The following is a 21,830-nucleotide window of genomic DNA, read 5'->3' on the forward strand; positions in this document are numbered from 1 at the left end:
TCTGGCAACAACCAGTATGGGGGGTGGAACAGGAATGTAAATAGAGATTATTATGGGAGGAGAGACTTTGAAAATTCTGGAAATAATGCTCCAAATAGGGGAGATAGGAGATATGAAAATAATTTCAGAAACAATACACAGGAGGGAGGATGGAGGAGAGATAACAGGAATGATAGAAATAGGTATTGGGGAAGAGAACAAGATAGAAGGGGGTTTGTTGAAACTAGTGAACAAAACGACAGCTACAAACGGACAGACCGAGGAAACCAGCCGGGAAATGGTGGACAGTCCCACTAGATGTCCGTAGTTTAGGGGCTAGACAATATTATGACAGGACAACACATAACCGAAACTGGAAAAGGAGAGGATACAATGTAAAGAGTAAATACCATGAAAATACTGAAGTTGTTAGAATGAATAAATTAGAATTTAATAAAAGGTTTTGGGATACTATGAGTAAAAGTGATACAGTTAATAAAAACTGTATTCAAGCACAGGTAGTTGGTGAAAGTGCAGAAGTTGAAGGTATTGCAGAGTTCCATAGTTGGGCTGAAAAAGATACTGGTGTTAATAACAAGTCAGACACACCACAAGTAGAATCTATTTTGGGGGGTTTATTTGATATGAAGGGGGATGACGAAGTGTTTAATGGAGCCAAAGACTCAATTGCTGAGATTCAGATACATAGGGGGGAAACTGAAGATGAGGTTGTTGTGGAGGAGGAGGAAGAAGTAATAGAGGGACATTTAAATAATGATCCTAAATCAAGTGATGTTATTGATGAGAGTGTAGAGGAAGAAATAAAAGTATTTGTAGAATTGAAAAGTGATGATGAGATAAAGGTAAGTGATGTGACGAACATGGGTAATAATGAGGTTAATTTAAGTGAAATGCAGACTAGGGAATGTGTATCTGAGGACAAGCTAGTGCCTATTGGGAACTATGAAACGCTAATCTATGAGAATGGTAATAAGAATAATATTAAAGAAAATATAAAGGGATTGAATGTAAATGTGTGTTTTCAAGAAAAAGGGGAAAAGTTTTTAGAAGTTTTGTGGAACAACTATGGGAACTGTATAAAGAAAGATGCCTTTTGGAAAGAATTAGCAAAGGTAAGTGCAACCTTGTATCCTATATGGTGGATAAGAATCCGTAGTGGACTTTATAAAAAATGGGGTGAAAACAATAATTTGTTGAGTGGCAACAGAGTGTTAAGAGGAACAGATAAAAACAAAGGTTTATATTTAAATGTCAATGCTTTGCAAACAGAGAGGGATGTGGCTAAGTGTAGGAAAAAGACATTAGACTTAGGAACTAAAGAAATTGAAAATGATCTATTGTTTGAAAATACTGAAATAGACAAAGATGTTGATCTAGGTTGGCTATATGTTAAAGTAAACATTGACATTTGTCCATTTGAATAAAAGAAAGCCCACATCCTAAATGCGTATAGACTTATCTTCCCCAGATCAAGAAGGTTATTTGGATTAAGAAACATCACTGAATTGAAACCATATAAACATGATTAAGCACATTTCCCTGTTTAAATACAGTTACTTACCCATTTTCCATAAAGCATGTGATCAGCAAAGATTTTTACTGGATGTGTCAAGTAGCAACTACCACTCATACTACAGACCCTGGAAAAGTTCCAGATTTCTGAGAGAATGTTTTTATATTTTTATTGTCACTATTGAATATTAAATTTGGAGACATCTTCTTTACTTGCAATGGGCAAGAAGGTGACCAACATTTATTACTTTCTTTTTGTATTATTGAATATGGGACATACTTGCACCAAATATAAAAGACATTGTAAAAATTGTTGTGCAAGACCCATCATTGTGTTACTATTGTTTTCTTAGGCATAAGATTTGTGGACAATTTTCTACAGCCAATCAGATGTTTACCAAATTTGATGTTTGTGTTATGTTGTGACCAATTTAAGTGTCCAATTTTAGTATTCATATGTTCTTGTACTATCTTGAATATGTGTCTCAATGGGAGACAAGTTTTTTTTAATATTTTCTTTTTTTTTAAAGGCATATTATATTCATACATGTGACTTCTCTAGTGTTTGTGTTTATATATCATGTCCATACTTATAATTATGTTCTTTGTTTTCATTTTCTTTATGTGGCTCAAAAAGAGCAGACAGGTGGAATATTTTCCTATGGACATCTGACCTGTCCATCTATGTAATATATTTATGTTCCTTCTATTATCTTGACTAATCTGTGACGCAATGAGAGCTGACTTTGAAATAATTTACATATTTATTTTTTATATATCTTAAAATCGCATGTGATATATTTGTGTCTGTTTTTGATCATTTTCCATGTGGCTCACTGGGAGCAAAGCAACAATTTTTTTACTTTCATATATTACTAAATAATTTTATTATGCTGTCATACTGATTGACATAACACAAAGTGCATTTCAAACAACACAACTAAAATATTTGCAGGAAAAAGTCATTTTGAAACGGTGTAACGGTTGTTGTATACATACTCATTATGCACAGTAATTGACACATTTGTCCTAGTCGGCTAATATCATTAACATTCTGTAAATGATATTACCCGAGGGGGGTATTGTAACGATACATATTAAAGGCTTTACTTTAATGAAGTATGCGATCCCTTCCAAATTCAACCAGTTTAATGAGTATTTATGATTATAGAAAAATTATTGTGTATGTTAACAATGATTGCACAACATGTCTCCATAAACAGTCAACCCATTAAATTATACTGAATAACTGACCCACACAAAAGTTTATATCACTTGATCACTGATACAGCAAATGTCATCATGAAAAACACTAAGTTTATCTTAAATAATTAATATGAAGTATGAAAAATAGTGGCCAACTTAAGTATTTTGGATCTCATTAAATAAAAATCACCCAGTGAAACCTATTTGTTCACTAGGAGCGTTTTCACTCAGTATTCACGTAATCAATCCTATTTTTAGACGAAAACCTATGTAATTCTTCATAATTCACGTTACTTACTTATTTATGCAAATTAGAGAAGTCAATTGACAAACTTCTAAAAAACGACCTTTTTGTAACAAAGAATTATTCTGTCAAGTCAACAAATCTGTCTGTCATTTTAATAACATGTTAAATTATGTCACTCGATGCAAATTAATAACTTTTCTGCACAAATTATGATAACAGATGTACATGTGACTCATAAACTGTATCTCTTTTTAGTAGTTCTTTGACAATGTTATAAATACAAGCAGCTAGAAGGGTCGAGAAGACCAGTCGGAGGCAGTCGGGGCAGTCGGAATGTCACTTTGCTGAAGTGTGTGTCTGTGTTATTGTTTGGCAAAACAAGTCAAAGAACATGTAAAAGAAGTACTACTTTGTGTTGTGTTATGGTCTTTGGTGGACAGTGGAATCAATATGGCCACTAAAGTAATAAATGTTTGATGTTTACATACGTGTTGGTTTCGCTCGTTCTTTATCATCAAAAGCACATGAAAAACACGGAACCTCATGTGTTTACCCTAGACAACCAGATTTAGAGCCAGCATCAGCAACGAGACACCGCAGCGATCCAGCAAGCAGCAGCGATTACTACAATACAATATTTTGTAATGGCGCCAACCTAACATCAAGTGCTAACAAGCTCCGTAAATTGGAGTGAAATAGTGCGATTACAGCAATTAGCAAAATATCCAACTACGACGATTTGGCGGTCCATTTCCAAGGGGGAGGAAAAGAAGTGTACATATAGTGTGATGGGATGAAGAAAGACATTAGAAGAAAGAAATCAATCACCAAAGGAAAAAATGAAATAGAGAAAAAAGGAAACCAGAAACAGAGCCGATGATGATAATGACAACAATCCTTCATCTTCATCACCACCATCATCATCAGATGCTGCTATTGCTGCAAAGAGAATTATCAACTTTTGGACAGCAGCTCCTTAGGCATCAGCCCTAGTCAGTAGCATAACTTGCATTAGCCACAGCTGCAGTTTTGTGCTGTGCAGTTAGGTAGATTCATATATAGCTTTCATTAGTAGATATGGCTATAGCTTATGACCCATTGTGGTGTCTTGCTGGAGGAGTTAGCTGTAATATGGAAGCTGTGTTGGCAACTGCATACTAGCTTAATAAGTAACTGTACCAATGATGGAGTTGTAGGACTGGTCCCTTGTTGGCACAAATTGACCAATGAGTTTACCATTTATTCTTGTTGCCAGCTTAGTATGTAGAGAAACCCAGTTTAGCAAGCATTCATGACCATTTCATGGAGAATACTGTAAGCTGCAAATGCCCATAAGGACAGCACCATATTTATAATGGATAAGTTTTAGGGACAGCCTTTATTTGATACAAGACAGATCCAGCAAGCTTTGCCTCTGATGGTCAGAGAACAGTCTTTCTTCTGTCAAGATGTGGACAGTCACAGAAGAGTCAGAGGGGGCTGTTATTTGTAGGTAGTTCAAATGTTAGGCACATAATGGCCCATCTTAGAGTAATAACACAGGAGGGGAATGAATCAAATGTGTTCTTGGTGAGTACCTCAGGCTGAATAGTCCACCAGAGGGAATGGGCCTTCCCAGAAGCAACTGAGAGAACATGTTACAGTCAGCTTTGAATAATTGCCCACATTAACACTGATGACATCCTAGGGCATGTGACCATTCTGGGCACTTTCTGGAGATGTGATGACAGCTAGCATAAATCACGCAGTGTCAGCACAGCTACAGACTTTCACCATAGTTCGGGGGAATCATTTGGGAGCATCTAAGCCAAAGCTGGTTGGTTCTCTAGAAAGCTCAGCTGTAGAATCCTCAACCTGTGCCACAGAGTACAGACTAGTCAAGTTATCCTGAATAAGTTAAGCATGCACTACATGATAAAAATAGTTACTCTAGTGGTGAAGTGCAAACATTAGGTCTACGAAGCCGAAAATAAATCTGACTGCAGTATCATATGGATAAGACTAAATAGCATTTGTTGGTATAGATTAATGATCAGATGTTTCAACCATCCACTAGAATCTAATACAATTGTTGTAGAGTCATTTAAAAATAACCTAATCCCAACAACATGAAACACTCTGATCGTAAAGTAATGATGACATTCATTTGCCTAGTATCAATTGAGAAAACTGTGCTTGCTATTGATGGTATTGACAAACATTCTCACAAAGTAATACTGAACACATTGTTATACAGCTACCTTCAAGAATACGTCTGCACACCACACATGTAAAGGGGCTTCAAATGCTCAATATTTATTGTGCAATACTGAGTTCTGCACAATAATATTGACTGTGTGAGATCATTTTTAACAGTTTGCACAATATACTCAAGATGACTACAAAGCTTTAAAGATATTGATATAAAAACAATATGTGGTACTTTGGAAAATAAAATTCCTGAGTGATCAGGGAACACCAGATACGTTGTTGTCCACAATAGCAGAGGAAACTGAAGATCATGGTATCATGGCAGTAAGCAGGCATGTTTATTTTACTTGTAACTACTCAGAACTGACAGGTAAGATCAGGTTAGCTACCCAGTGAGTGTACATCTTTATTTCTGATCGAACAGTCCACGGGTATACTGCCGGTTCATAGTGTCCAACGGGCACAATATTTCGGCGATCAGACATGTTGCCATCGTCAGGTTCACTGACGAACTGAGCTCCTGATGGTGGGCAGCTGATTTAAATCACCTCCCCCCGCAGACCGCTCTCTTCGCCGTCTGAGCCCGCGCGCCTGCGGTCGCGAAAACGTGGGCGTCGGAATCTGTCTTAGCATCGATGTGCTTGCTACGTCCGCCCTGGTCGCCAGTTCGTACTTCTTGCTGAGAGTCTTCTTAATTACATTCAGTGCCAGGTCCCAAGCCTTACTGAGATTGTAGCTGCAATCTCGGTTGATAAGATCTTTGCTGGTGCGAATTTCGATAGCCTCCCTTATAACGCTGTCCCAATATTTAGAGGTCTGAGCCCGGATCTTGATACACTCATAATCCATCTCGTGTTTCTCGGACAAACAGTGCTCTGCTACGACCAACGTATTTGGATATTTCAGTTGAGTGTGCCTTTGATGTTATCGGCAACGATCTTCGATGGTGCGTACTGTTTGTCCGATATAAGTCTTCCCACACGCACAGGGAATTTGGTATATGCCGGCCTTCCTCAAACCGAGGTAATCTTTCACACTTCCCAGTAATGCCCGTGTTTTATTGGGCGGGCGGAAGACGGTTTTAACTCGTTGTTTCTTTAATATACGGCCGATTTTCCCCGATAGTGCGCCATTGTACGGAATAAAGGCAGTGGCTACCTCTTCTTCCGTGACTTCATCCGCCTCCACAGGTTGTGCTGTGGTGGTGGGACGGAGAGCGTGTCTAATCTGCCATTCCGAGTACCCGTTTTTTCGGAAGACGGTTTTGAGGTGCTCCAATTCCTGGGGCACATTCTCTGCATCTGAGATGCTGTGCGCCCTGTGTACTAGTGTTTTTAGTACTCCATTCCTCTGACAAGGGTGGTGTCAGCTGTCTTCATGCATCAGAGTGTGTTTTCTTCCTGTACACACCGCGGCTCAGGGTACCATCAGCTCTTCTCTTGACTATGACGTCCAGGAATGGTAATCTTCCTTCTGATTCGGTCTCCATACAGAATTTGATGTTTGGATGTATGGAGTTTAGGTGTGTAAGGAAATCCAGGAGCTTGTACCTACCATGGGTGCCAGATGATGAACGTGTCATCGACATAACGGAAGAAACAAGTAGGTTTCAAATTGGATGACGCCAAGGCTTCCTCCTCGAAGTGCTCCATGTACAAATTCGCGACCACCGGCGAGGGTGGGCTGCCCATTGCGACTCCATCCGTTTGCTCATTGTATTCCCCATTAAACAGAAAATACGTTGAGGTCAACACATGCCTAAAGAGTTCGGTGGCCTTCTCGTCAAATTTCTGCCCAATAAGCTCGACTGACTCTCGTAGAGGCACCCTGATGAATAGTGAAACCACGTCAAAGCTCACTAGGATATCAGTGTCTTTTAGTCTGAAGTTGTCGAGACGTTTCACGAAATCCATGGAATTACAGATATGGTGAGGGTATTTACCTACATAGGGGTTAAGTAATTCAGCCAGATATATTGTCAGCAAGTAAGTAGGTGCCCTAATGTTGATGACAATCGGGCGCATAGGTACCCCGTCTTTGTGGACTTTAGGAAGTCCATAAAGTCTTGTTGGTACAGGTCCTTGAGGTGACAATTTCTTGCTGTCCCCCTCTGATAGATCCGCATCCTTGAGTAGAGCCCTGGTCTTGTTCTCCACCTTCTTCGTGTGGTCAGTGTTGATCTTCCTATAGGAGTCGTCATCTAGCAGGCACTGCATCTTCTGAATGTAGTCCTTACGGGAAAGAACAACAGTGGCATTGCCTTTGTCAGCAGGTAAGATAACAATCTCATCAGGAGCTCAGTTCGTCAGCGCACCTGATGATGGTGACGTGTCTGATCGCCAAAATATTGTGCCCGTTGCACACTATGAACTGGCAGTATACCTGTGGACTGTTCGAGCAACAAATATGCCGGGATAATCTGAAGAATCACATCATATACCTTTACAGAGAGGAGATGTATCGCAGCATGTATGTAAATGCCCTCACCATATCCGTAATTCCGTGGATTTCTTGAAACGTCTCAACAACTTCAGACTGAAAGACACTGATATCCTAGTGAGCTTCGACGTGGTTTCACTATTCACCAGGATGCCTCTACGAGAGTCAGTCGAGCTTATTGGGGAGAAATTTGACGAGAAGACCACCGAACTCTTTAGGCATGTCTTAACCTCAACGTATTTTCTGTTTAATGGGGAATACAATGAGCAAACGGATGGAGTCGCAATGGGCAGCCCACCCTCGCCGGTGGTCGCGAATTTGTACATGGAGCACTTCGAGGAGGAAGCCTGCGCGTCATCCAATTGGAAACCTACTTGTTTCTTCCGTTATGTCAATGACACGTTCGTCATCTGGCCCCATGGTAGGGACACGCTCCTGGATTTCCTTACACACCTAAACTCCATACATGCAAACATCAAATTCTGTATGGAGACCGAAGCAGAAGGAAGATTACCATTCCTGGACGTCATAGTCAAGAGAAGAGCTAATGGTACCCTGAGCCACGGTGTGTACAGGAAGAAAACGCACACTGACCTGTACCTGCATGCAGACAGCTGTCACCACCCTTGTCAGAGGAATGGAGTACTAAAAACACTAGTACACAGGGCGCACAGCATCTCAGATGCAGAGAATGTGCCCCAGGAATTGGAGCACCTCAAAACTGTCTTCCGAAAAAACGGGTACTCGGAATGGCAGATTAGACACGCTCTCCGTCCCACCACCACAGCACAACCTGTGGAGGCGGATGAAGTCACGGAAGAAGAGGTAGCCACTGCCTTTATTCCGTACAATGGCGCACTATCGGGGAAAATCGGCTGTATATTAAAGAAACAACGAGTTAAAACCGTCTTCCGCCCGCCCAATAAAACACGGGCATTACTGGGAAGTGTGAAAGATTACCTCGGTTTGAGGAAGGCCGGCATATACCAAATTCCCTGTGCGTGTGGGAAGACTTATATCGGACAAACAGTACGCACCATCGAAGATCGTTGCCGAGAACATCAAAGGCACACTCAACTGAAATATCCAAATAAGTTGGACGTAGCAGAGCACTGTTTGTCCGAGAAACACGAGGTGGATTATGAGCGTACCAAGATCCTGGCTCAGATCTCTAAATATTGGGACAGCGTTATAAGGGAGGCTATCGAAATTCGCACCAGGGAAGATCTTATCAACCAAGATTGTGGCTACAATCTCAGTAAGGCTTGGGACCTGGCGTTGAATGTAATTAAGAAGACTCTCAGCAAGAAGTACGAACTGGCAACCAGGGCGGACGTAGCAAGCACATCGACACTACCACAGATTCCAACGCCCACGTCTTCGCGACCACCGGCGCACGGGCTCGGACGGCGAAGAGAGCGGCCCGCAGGGGAAGGTGATTTAAATCGGCCGCCCGCAATCAGGAGCTCAGTTCGTCAGCGCACCTGATGATGGCAACATGTATGATCGCCAAAATATTGTGCCCGTTGCACACTATGAACCGGTAGTATACCTGTGGACTGTTCAAGCAACAAATACGGTGGGAGAAACTGAAGAATCACATCTTTATTTCTGTTACCAGAGGATTGACTTAAGATCATGTACACTTGCAATAAGTAATCAATAAATAATTGTTTTATTTCATTTGCAACAGTAGTTACAGTATAGAAATACACAGAAAATAGCACATGTACATGACAAATTACACAGTTCACTTGTTTAACTTGTAATTATTTGTTGTTGTGGTTTGCAAATCTATGGTGCCACGAATTAGCCCCTAGTCCAGGGCTTAACAACGGGCCGGTTTTGAGCGCGAGTACTCGCATCTGCTCAGGCACGTGCTCGCGAGCAGCTGCAAGGTCGCGGAGTAGGGAGGGAGGGGAGGGAGGGGAAATGCGCGTGCACGTTTGAATAGGGCCGCAGCGTGCCTATTGTATTCGCGCCGACTGTGTAACGTTTAAAGTACTACGATCAGCTCTTAACAGTCACTTTGCTGGTTAAGAATCATGTGAAGTCGCCGTTGTGTAACCCCAACCATGCTTTCGCAGTTCAACCCCCATTGGGGGGAATTGTATCTGTTTACAGAAAAAGATGGTGTTGCAAAATGTTTAGTATGTCACAAAACGCTAAATTCTTTTACGAAATTTAATTTGCAGCGACATTATATGTCGTACCACGCAAAAGACTACGGACGTGGAAAATGTGATTGACCAGATCGTGCACAGGAAGTTATTAAACTTAAAAGGAAGCTATCTGAAGAAGATCTGGACGATGAAGAAAAATCAACTGAGGCAGCTCTCAGAGTGGGTTACAAAATTGCTTTGCTTTTAGCAAAATCCCTGCGCCCCTTAACTGATGGCGATTTAATAAAGGAATGTTTGGTAGTTGCAGCGGAACATTTGTGTCCATCTCAAGTTGAACAGTTTCGGATTGTGCCATTATCTAACATGACCATTATGCATCGCATACAGGACATGGCAGACGACGTCCAGAGCCAGCTTGCAAATATCTGTAAAGAAGTTATGGCGTATTCTCTAGCTCTGGACGAAAGTGTTGATATCACTGGAACAGCGCGGCTTGCCATATTTATTAGAGTTGTTAATAGAGATCTTCATGTGAGGGAGGAGCTCCTCGATGTAGTAGCCATGAAGAACACTACAACCGGAGGTGATATTTTAAGTAGTGTTGAAGAAAGTGTTCAAAATATAGGATTGTCGTGGAATTCTTAGTTTCAGTATCTACAGATGGTAGAGGCATACACTAAGCTAATAAAATTATGTGGCACGTGTACATTCTCCTTTATTTGTTTCATTTGTCGCAGTAATAATTCGTGAGTGATATCCCTGCAGGTGGCCGCGGATTTACATCGACTGGCGGCAGCTGTTGTGTACCCCACGTGACTCTCCCCACTCTCCGCTCTGGTCCGGTAGTGGGGGTAGTGTGCTCGCGCTGCTCAGTGCTCGCGCCTTGCTGCTCACAGCTTGCTCCGCGAGCACGTATGTTGTGAAGCCCTGCCCTAGTCTATTGAAATACTGACTGGCAGCTCTTTGGATTTGTTTCACTCAGTCTGCATAATTTCTGCTTGATTTTTGCAAGGCAAGCAACTCAGTTGCAGAAGCATGAGCTCCACATCGTTGAGCACCAATATGTTTGGTATTAAGGCAGAGTTATAGCTCATTCTTCTGGATATCCAAGGGCAATTATTTCTTTTTCAACCTCTTTACGCGAAGTTTCAAAAAACTGTGAACATTCTTTGAAGCCGGGAAGCTACTGTTCAATAATAGGAGGTGCTAATGATGTTTATAGGAATGAGGGCAAACTTGCCACAAGAGCTCTAAGAAGTACATTACAGAAAATTACATTGCCAGTATCCCAAAAAGACATGATCTTATAGAACAATCCTGTGTCAACAAAGAAATCACAGTTACTAATAGGAAATTTGAGAAAATCTGCCGAAGCCTCCCAAATGCCACATATGTGGACGTACCATCTACAGAGAGAAGTCATTTTACCAGGCATGGGCTTCACAGAAATAAACTCAGAAAATCATTCATTAGTCGAGAAATCCTTAATGCAGTGAAGGCAGTTAAGGACAAGAATAGCATGACCATACCACTTCCACCATCAAACACAGCAACTGAAAATTTCCAACAAGAAAATGAAACTGAATCACTGACAACAGGTCCAGCACTAGAATCTCCACTTTCATCAAAAGCAGCTGAAATAAATGATTCAACTAGGAAAGAAGTTTCCAAAGCAGCTACATACTACGCAACTGCATAAAAAAATAAAATAAAAAATAAAAATAAAAAACAAAAAAAAAAACGCCTGATGTGCCAGCAGCCAACGACCTTTCATCAGTATTGGCCCCTCCTCAGTCTTCAACAGTGAAAGACTTTTCACCAGCTTCACCATCATCAGCAGTAACAAAAGCAAACAGAAGAAGCACAAGAACAAGGAAACTTACAACTCTGCAGGATTTTTGGTACCCGGCCTCAGTTACAAGACTAACATAAGGCAGATACCTTCATATATGCCAACTTCCAAGTCTAATGTGCAACCGACTCACCTCCACTGTCATCAACAGAAGAATAACCGTGCCACCAGCTCATCTAAAGGATTTTTTAGCATCAGGTCTAAAGGGAAGGATGCTACCAAGATATAAGTGAAAACAAATGCCTAACAGTGTTTCCCAAAAACATTCAAGCCATATAGAACAAAGCACAACAGCTAGAAATAGAATTGGAAACTTTTGATAGCCAAATTTTGTGTATCACCGAACACTGGTGCAAAGGGAAGGAAATTGAACACATTGCATTAGCCTCATATGACCTTGCACGTTACTATAGCAGAATCTCAATGAATGGTGGAGGTTCATGTATATATGTAAAAAAAAGGTACATCATTTAAAGTTAGACATGATCTTTTAGATCTAGGTGAGGACAAACATTTTGAACTTTCTGCTGTTGAAATAATAGGACCTGGCACAGCAAAAAAGTTAGTCATATTTTGTGTAAACCGCTCTCCAACTGGAGACATTGATATATTCTTCTCAAAACTGAATCAAAGCTTAGACAAGGTTTCTGGACCAAAAGCAAATGTAATTATCTGCGGTGACTTAAACATTAATATGATGAAGCCTGATAAGGCTAGCAACATATATGTGAATATTCTAAGCTGTTATGGAATATCCGCCCTTGTTAATTGTCCAACTAGAATAACGAAAGAATCTTCCTCATCTATAGATCATGTATCTACAGATATTGATACTAAAAAATGTCATATTGTTGTCCAAAACCTGGGCCCTCATACCACCTCTGCCAGATCTTAAAAACTAATATTCATGTAGAAACTCCTCCTAAACTGTGTACATAAAAAAGAATGTTTTCCAATTCAGCCCTGTATGAGTTTAAATCCCAGCTAGAATATGAAGACTGGGGGAAGTCTATGAAGAAACTAATGCAAATCAGAAATTTATCAAGTTCATGTCAATTTTTAAACTCAGATTTGAAGAGATGTTTCCCAAAACTCTTTATCAAATTAAAACTACAAAGAGAAATCAGTGGGTGACTACAGGTATCAAAAAATCCTCAGAAACTCTTAGATATCTCACCTCCATAAAAAATAATCAATCGAACCAAGAAGTTCTGCAATTCTACAAAAAGTACAGGAAAATATACAGAAAGGTGCTGCTAGCCGCAAAAAAAACTTTCAAACAACAAAATATTACTTCAAGCTGAAAACAAGAGCAAAGCAGCCTGGAACATTGTCAAACAGGAAACATCTAACTCTGCTAAAAAGGACCTCAATTCACATATTAAAAAGAAAGATGTACCAGTAGGTAACCCTAAAAAATTAGCTCATTTTGTAAACTCATATTTCAGTAGTATTGCAAAAAAACAGCAGAAATTTCCAGATACATATGATTTACCTACTCAGAACCAGCCAACAAACTCAGTGGTGCTCTTGCCAACTACAGAAAGGGAAGTGGCACTAGTAGTACACCAACTAAAAAATAGAACTTCAGTAGGACTTGATGAAATCCCAGTCTGCGTAATTAAAGAATGTATAGACTCCATAAAGGGCCCATTAACAGACATAATTAATTAATCTTTCGAATCTAGATACTTTCTGGAGTACCTAAAACAAGCAAAAGTTATAACTATCCTTAAAAACGGAGATGTGGAAGATGTAGAGAACTACAGGCCAATTTCTATACTGTCTCTCATTTCTAAAACAATAGAAATACTAGTCAAAAAGAGACTGCTAAAATACCTGAATAAATATAACCTTCTTTCCAATGACCAATTTGGTTTTAGGCCCGGAAAAGGCACACAATCTGCTATAGCACAGTTCACTAAAGTAATTTTAGATGCACTGGACAAAGGTGAAAATGTAAGTGGTATCTTTTTAGACTTGTCAAAGGCCTTTGATACAGTTGACCACAAAATCTTACTTCATAAATTAGGGCAAATAGGAGTAAGAGGTGTGACAAAGAAGTGGTTCAAATCATACTTGGAAAACAGAGCTCAACGAGTTGAGATATCACAAGTTTCGAAGAATTCCCTTGTAAAACACCTGTCTGACCCAGAACATGTGAATATAAGCGTCCCACAGGGAAGTGTATTAGGCCCAATATTGTTTCTTATATTCATTAACGACTTCCCACAAAGTATCAGACATGAAGAAAAAATACTTTTTGCTGATGCCAGCAACATAGTAATAACAGGTGAAAATCCAACACAACTATCAGAAAGAGCAAACGAGGCTCTCAATGATGTCCACAACTGGTCATTAAAAAATAAAGTAACCCTAAATGTAAAGAAAACTAACTATATTAACTTCCAATTGAACAAGAAACATAATGCCACTAGAATAAAAGTTAATAATAATGAATTAGAATGTGTAACAAGTACCAAATTCTTAGGGATGAATGTAGACAGCCAACTGAAATGGACAAACCATGTCAATATTTTGGCAAAGAAATTATCCACAGCATGCTATGGTCTTAGAATCCTTGCACCGGTATGCAATAATACCTGTCTTAAAATAACATATTACGGATATCTACACTCAGTCCTCAGCTATGGGATCATGTTTTGGGAAACATACAAACAAACTGTGTTCAAAGTACAAAAAAGAACCATAAGGATAATAACAAACAGTAACAACAGGGCCCACTGTCTAGAATTATTTAGAAAGCTAGGCATTCTAACTGTTTCTTGTGAGTATATCTTTCAGAACATAATGTTCATTAAGAAAAATCTCAACATGTATAACACAAACAGCCTAATACATGACCATGAAACAAGATCTTGTCACCACCTCCATCTAGATAGAAAGAACAAGGCAAAGACACAAAAAGGTATATTTTATAATGGGATAAAACTGTATAACAAATTACCACAGGAAATTAAAGAAATAAATGAGCACCTCACTTTCAGACAAAAGCTTAAAACCTTCTTAGTAAGTAAAAGTTGTTATACTGTAAAAGAATATTTAACATAGATGTAGATTATTAGCAACATATGGCATTATCACCAAAATATGATGTAATTATAAATGTGTGCATGACTAGTTATAAAAACTACACCAAATATGAGAAATCTGTGTCACTATAAATGTAAATGTGTGCTCTTGTATTATAAACTGACGACATCCACAAAATATATATTGTTCCACAGATGAATAAATAAATAAATGAAAAAAATAAATGAAATTAAAACGATAGTGAAAATCCCGTGAAGTCTTATGAGACATGTTGCAGTATCAGTGGTATGCCCATCAATCACATCACACCCCACTTTTCAGTTATGAGTGCTCAGTGAACTTGTAAAGATACCTAGATAATAGTGTCTCCTGTCAAGTATGAAGTCCTGCTGGGGAGTTTCACCTGATTTTAGGCGGCCCATATAATATAACTGTTATGTGTTTCCTTCTTCATGACAATTTTCGGCCACGTACTGCTGGTGCAACTGAGATGCTCCTATAGTGTTTTCAACTGGAAGTGTTTGATCATCCAGCACACAGCCCAGACTTGGCTCCCTGTGGTTTTCCTCTCTTCACTCACGTGAATCGCTGGCTATGAGGACAGCATTTTGGCACAGACAATGAGCTGCAGATCAGTGTAAAGAATACATAGAAATCACAGGTGGCTGGCTTCTATGACAAGGGTACTGAAAAGTTGGTACCATGCTACAACAAATGTCTAAGAGGGAGTGGTGACTATGTAGAGAAGTAGCTAGAAGGTGTAACTACATTTTGCAAATGAAACATTTTTGATTTTCATTGTGGCTTCCATTTCATAAACTATCAGAAGTTGAAAAAAAAAGCAGTCCTCAAACAATATTATTGTGTCAATAATACTGAGCAAGTGGGAGCTACTTAAGAAGCATTTTATGCCTCCTGGCTAAAGACAGACATCTCTAAGACAGTTTAATCAATGAGAAAACTATGAGTATTATCGATCATGATTTTATTGGAGACATGATGGTAGCCAAACATAAAAAGGACATCAAGGTAGTAAAGGGAGTATTTGTGCTTGAAAAAAATTCTTAGCAGACCAACTAAGAAAATTTAGTACAAATATGACAAATGAGGGACAACTGTGGTTAAATATAAGTCTGCATGCTTTTGTGGCCTTTGCCATTGAAACTAGAGTCTTCCAAGTTATAAGGCTACACTATGTTCCTCTTCAATTCTTCTTCTTTGATATTCAGAATTTCAGTCACACTGCTGGGATCTTCTTCATGAATCTTCATGTGTCCAATAGTTGGCTGAACACTGATGAAAACTAGTGTGTGTTCACTTATAAAAGGAAGTCTTTTCTCCATTTGTTCCACAGAAGCGCAGTTACTTGGTAAAATTATTGAGTCTACTAGTTTTAGTGTCTACAATGCCAATACAGACTACCAGGCAGAGTCTTTAGTTGTATCTGAGTTAGTACCTTCAGCTTAGTTCCATGTGATGCACCAGTGGTAGGTAAACTGGGCTTACTAGATAGAGTGAGCCATCACAATCAATGTACAACCTCTGACAAGTGGCTTTAAAGTATCACGCAGCCCACTAACCTATCTCTTGCTGTCTATGAAGCTACTGATCATGCATAATAACAGAAAAAGTATAATGACCCAGCGTTATTATCTTAGATTACACCTTCAGAATTCTCTCTTGGTACTATGGATTTGGTTCATGACAACTTTTGCTTGTTTCTGGTTTATAGTTCTTCGATCAATTTATGTCATCACTCTACTTGCTAAATGGGCTACCTCACTCTGGCATCTTGTGTTAGTCTTCACCACTTCAGCTTGTGATTTACACAGCTTTGCTGTTCTACACAAATGTTTGAGCCATCTCAAACAACGGGCCTTAAGTAATGTAGCATCTACGCCTTATTGTGGATGACACATTTATGATATGGCTGCACAGTAAAAAAGAGCTACAAAGATCCCGCTTTTTTTAAATGACACTCATCCCAAAATCAACTTCACCTTTGAGATAAGAGTGAGGTCGGTATCCGATTCCTTGATGTGTTTGTCTATACAAAACTCGAAAACACTCTGAGGCACAGGACATATAGAAAGCTTACCAACACAAATGCACTCATGGTCAACAACTATGGTAGTTTTTCCATTTAGAGGATCTTCAAATAAAGTAGTATTACTTATGTAAACAAGCAGAACAAGAACTTTCTTATCAATCTGTTAGGTTACGATTTGTTACAAGAGTTACTGACTACGTAGGGATAATTCTTTTGAAAAATTTTATAAATACAACATTTTTAGTCAGTACAAAATAAGACTTTTTCTGACCTACAATGGAGGCACCTGATCACCTCCCCTCTGAAAGAGAATTGACATGTTGCTGAAACAACTGTGTATAGGTAAAACTGGCAGAGCAATAAGAAACATATTAAAGAGAATGAATGCTATACACATATAAAACAAATGGTGGATCTACTTTAGCAAAATACCAATGAGAGCTTCATCTGGTGTTTAGATTTTAATAATGTATGACTGCTTGCCAAAGAATATAACATTTATGTCAGCAGACTCAGAGATACAGCTGACATCAGCAAGAATGAAAGCAATATGAATGGAGATGATGGCTTAAGCTTCATGGATTCCTGTCATCAGGGAAGGAGTTGCACAGCCATAGTGTGCAACGAATAACAAACAGATACCGGAAAGCCATCTTGGTAGCATGACAAAAATATTTTGGTACCTATACCTGTTCTCCTTTACTACATGTTATCACAACCTATCCAATGATAATGGCTTACCAATAGTAGCTCTTTGGGACAAGTGTAGAAAAACACCCTTTTATAAGTGAACACAATGCTGGTTTTTGTCAGTGGTCAGCCAGATGTTGAACACCTCAAGATTCCTGAAAAGACCCCACCAGGGGAGTCGAAATGTCAGACACTGAAGCAGTTCTAAAAGGAACATGATGTAGAATAATGACCCAGAGGACTTCAACTATAGTTAAAGCTCAAAGACATCATAAACTGTGGCTTGAAAACATATGTAACAAGCAAAGTAATAAAAGATGCTAAAGAGTCACCTTGACTTAAAGCTACAGGGTGGCGCACGAAATGTGTTACAAATTGTTTCTTTCACAATTTACGACGCACATTAGATATCCTGCTGGGATCTCTACAGCTGTACCAGCTGAGATTGGAAAAACAAATGAGTTATGAAATGACATGTAATTCACAATACTGCCACTAGGAGACTAGTAAGCAGCAATGGCTGACAATGGAAGACTGACGACACAGCAACGATCGGCAATTGTGTTACTTTTTCATGAAACAAAAAGCCTTGTTGTGACTCAGAGGCGTTTTCAACAACAGTTTAACACACGATGGGTCCCTTGCAAGAAGACCATCCACAGGTTGTACAATAAATCTGTGCAGGAAGGAACAGTATTCGAAGTGAAGTGACCTCGGCCTAAGCCTGTTTGTTTGCCGGAGAATATTGAAGCGGTACGAGCTGCTGTACAGAGAAATCCCGAGAAATCGTGTAGAAAGGCAGCAGTGCAACTGGGAATATCCAGACGCTCTGTTCAATGCATTCTTAAAAGTGACCTCCATATGTACCCATACAAGATGACCTGTGCACAGAAGCTCACTGAAGAACACAAGCAGCAGAGACTACTGTTTGCTCAGTGGGCGGAGGATAGGGAAGAAACTCTCAACAACGTTTGGTTTTCAGACGAGGCGCATTTTGATTTAGATGGTGTGGTTAACAAACAAAATGTATGCTTTTGGGCCACTGAAAACCCACGAGTGCCTCATGAATGACAACATTATGCTCCGAGGATTACAGCGTGGGCAGCAATTTCCAGTCACGGACTTATTGGACCCTTTTTCTTTGAAGAAACTGTGAACGGCAAACGTTATTTCAGCATGCTTCACAATAGCTTTATTCCACAGCTTCTTGCTACTGCCTTGCCCTTCAACATGCAGTGGTTCTTGCAAGATGGAGCAAGGCAACATACTACAAACACTGTGTTGGAGTTTTTACACCAGCATTTCGACATGCAGATCATTTCACTCAGGTTTCTAGGTCGCTTCAATGACAGACAAAATTGGCCCCCCAATAGTCCAGACCTCAATCAATGTGACTTTTTTCTCTGAGGGTACCTAAAGGAAAAAATTTTCCCGAAACATCCACATGATTTAATGGATCTCAGAAGACTTATTCTTCAAGCTTGCAGTGAAATTACGGAAGACATGTGCCGTAGGGTAATCACTAACTTCAGTGTTCGTTTGAAGGAAGTTAGGAAATGAAATGGTGGACGTATTGAGCATGTGAGGAGTTAGAACAAATCTCCATGGACGGCTCTTCATTGTAGTATATGTTCCTTTCAGATTGTATTGACAATAAAGTTTATATTCAAAACCAAAACAGTAACACATTTTGTGCGCCACCCTATACATTCTGAGAATGTTGCAAAGATAAAGACACCTACAAATGAGAATGTAGTGATACTGATAGAGGAAAGATAATGGCAATTCATGCAACTGCAAGGGAAACTATGCATGAATCCCATAACTTCCACAGTCAGATCCTGATGAAAGATCTATAAGAAAAGACTAAGAAGTTCTGCTTCTACATAACGTAACTGAACGGACTGAAACATTCCATTCAATAACTTATGGATCAGTCTAGTGTTTAACTGAAGATGTGAGGTGTAAAGATGAAATATTAAGTTACACATTTAAATATCATTCATACAGAAGCACACCTTCATACCAATGCGTGACACACTCTCATGCACGCACGCACACACTATTAGAGTTTTAATATAATATGGTATTATAAAGAACATCTCTCTCTCTCTCTCTCTCTCTCTCGCTCTCCATGTGTGTGTGTGTGTGTGTGTGTGTGTGTGTGTGTGTGTGTGTGTGTGTGTGTGTGTGAGAGAGAGAGAGAGAGAGAGAGAGAGAGAGTTTACTTACCACCAACCATATGCTTCATTGCACGTTGAGCTTCAGCTGGCGTTGCATATTCAACATATGCAGACCCCGTACCACAGCCTGGATGCAGTTTATCCATTGGAAATTCCACTCTCTTCACATTTCCAAATGCTGTAAATATTTCAAAGATATGCTCCTTTGTCACATTCCTTGACAGCTGCCCTATTCGCAGCTTTGTGGGTTCTTGAGTGGATGAGTGCTCTCTACATTTATGCCTTCCTGGTGACCTGCAATGGCACGTTATCTTAAATAGGTAATCAGAAATTGCAAATGACTTGATTTGCTTTCAAAGTTAAAGATCAACAAAATATCATATTTCATGAAATCATTTTCAAATTTTCTAAAATTTTTCATAAACCAGTAATGACTCAATATAAATGCCAACTTGGAATGGATAAAAAAATGACAGTAAGTCCATGATAAGTTTCCAAGGTAAGGAGAAGGAAAATGACAAAGGTGAAAGGAAGAACAAAAGAACACATAATGAAAATGGAGGGACTTTGTGGTTTCACTATTCAGTCAGCAACATGGTATTACAAGGTTTGGATTTCACTACAGTATAATACTGCACTTGAGGCTCACACTTAGATCTCCTGCTTCCATTTCTTTACATGCCTAAGTCTTTCATAATCTCATTAGTAATAGAATGATCTTAATACAGACCTCAGAAGCCAGAGACAGTGTTCATGTATGTGTGAATGTGTGTGTGTTTTCTACTTCACAAGAAAGCCTTAAAGCCAAAAGTTCAAATGTATAACAGTCTCTTTGTTGCGCCTTTCTTTGACTCAGTGTCTCCTATTTATAATATGTAACAATCTATCCTTTTTATAATGATCTCATTATTCATTATTCCATCCTGGGTTTTCCATTGTTTCACTCATAATTTAATAAAGAATCTCTCCTTCACAGCATGGCTTCAGGAAAGGCTATTCAACTGAAAGTGCAATATTTGAATTTCTTAATGAAATCTATACTAAACTGGATGCAGGTGAGTTTGTGACAGGCATATGTCTTGATTTATCTAAAGCTTTTGACGTCATTGACCATAGTGCCCTACTGCAGAAGCTTGACCAGTTAGGAATTAGAGGTATATCCAATGAGTGGCTCAAGACATACCTATGTGGTCGCAAACAGGTGGTTGAAATGCAATATACTGACCATAACAAAATCAGCTACTACTATTCAGGATATGAAAATGTGAAATATGGTGTCCCTCAAGGATCAGTATTAGGACCCATTCTGTTTCTCCTCTATGTCAACGATCTTATGTACAACAAGTATTGCCAAACTACCCTCCAATTTGCAGACGATACAAGCTTCCTTATTAGTGGTAAAACAGAAGAAAAACTAAAAGACTCCGCTATCCAAACAATGAACAGTGTAGAACAGTGGTTCAGCTACAACAAGCTAATTATAAACAAAGAAAAGACAGTAGCACTAAATTTCTATAATGTAAAAGGAAGACACCACCCAAACATAGAAATAGAACTTAGGGACAGAGTTCTTGAAAGTGTTGACAGCACTAAATTTCTGGGACTCTGGCTCCAGAACAACACAAAATGGGCGGTACATATTGAATATTTGCAAAGAAAACTAAGCAAAACCTGTTACATGATACGGATCTTAAAAACTTGTTGCAGCAAAGCCAGCCTGTTAAATGTATACTACTCCTATGTGCATTCTGTAATTAAATATGGCATAATCTTCTGGGGCAATACAACAACAAATATTAAACTTTTCAGGATGCAAAAGAGAATACTAAGAATTATTGAAGGGGTAAACAATACGAAATCGTGCAGACCCATATTCAAGAAACTGTCAGTTCTTCCTCTTCCTTGCATTTTTATCTATGAAACATCAGTTTTCATCAAACAATATATCAATAGACACCCAGATATCTTATTAAAAAATGAAGATATACATGCACACAATACAAGGCAAAAATCTGACCTTCATGTGAAACGGGTGAGAACATCATTGTGCCAAAAAGGCACACTACATACTGGGATAAAGATTTTCAATAGTCTACCTAAACATATTAAATCAATAGGTAAACTCTGTAGTTTTAAGGCTGAAGTAAAGGCATATTTAATTGATCATTGCTTTTACAGTCTGACAGAATATATAAAAGCCAAACAACAAAAATAAAGATGTATTATTAATATTCTAATTTGTATGTTGCCTGTAATGTTTGTTGTATTTATGAATCTGTGCTAA

At 39.1% G+C, this 21,830-nt stretch overlaps 1 protein-coding gene across 1 annotated transcript in view; it reads right to left on the minus strand.

Moving 5' to 3' along the window:
* Positions 1–21,830, minus strand: part of LOC126249151 (RNA-binding protein with serine-rich domain 1-like) — a 56,457-nt gene that overhangs the window by 8,907 nt on the left and 25,720 nt on the right. The window contains exon 3 of the mRNA XM_049950806.1: positions 19,596–19,840. Within this exon, the coding sequence (XP_049806763.1) occupies positions 19,596–19,840 (245 nt within the window). The remainder of the gene's footprint in view (positions 1–19,595; positions 19,841–21,830) is intronic.

Source organism: Schistocerca nitens, chromosome 3 (assembly GCF_023898315.1).
Source record: "Schistocerca nitens isolate TAMUIC-IGC-003100 chromosome 3, iqSchNite1.1, whole genome shotgun sequence".
Classification (NCBI taxonomy): Eukaryota; Metazoa; Arthropoda; class Insecta; order Orthoptera; family Acrididae; genus Schistocerca; species Schistocerca nitens.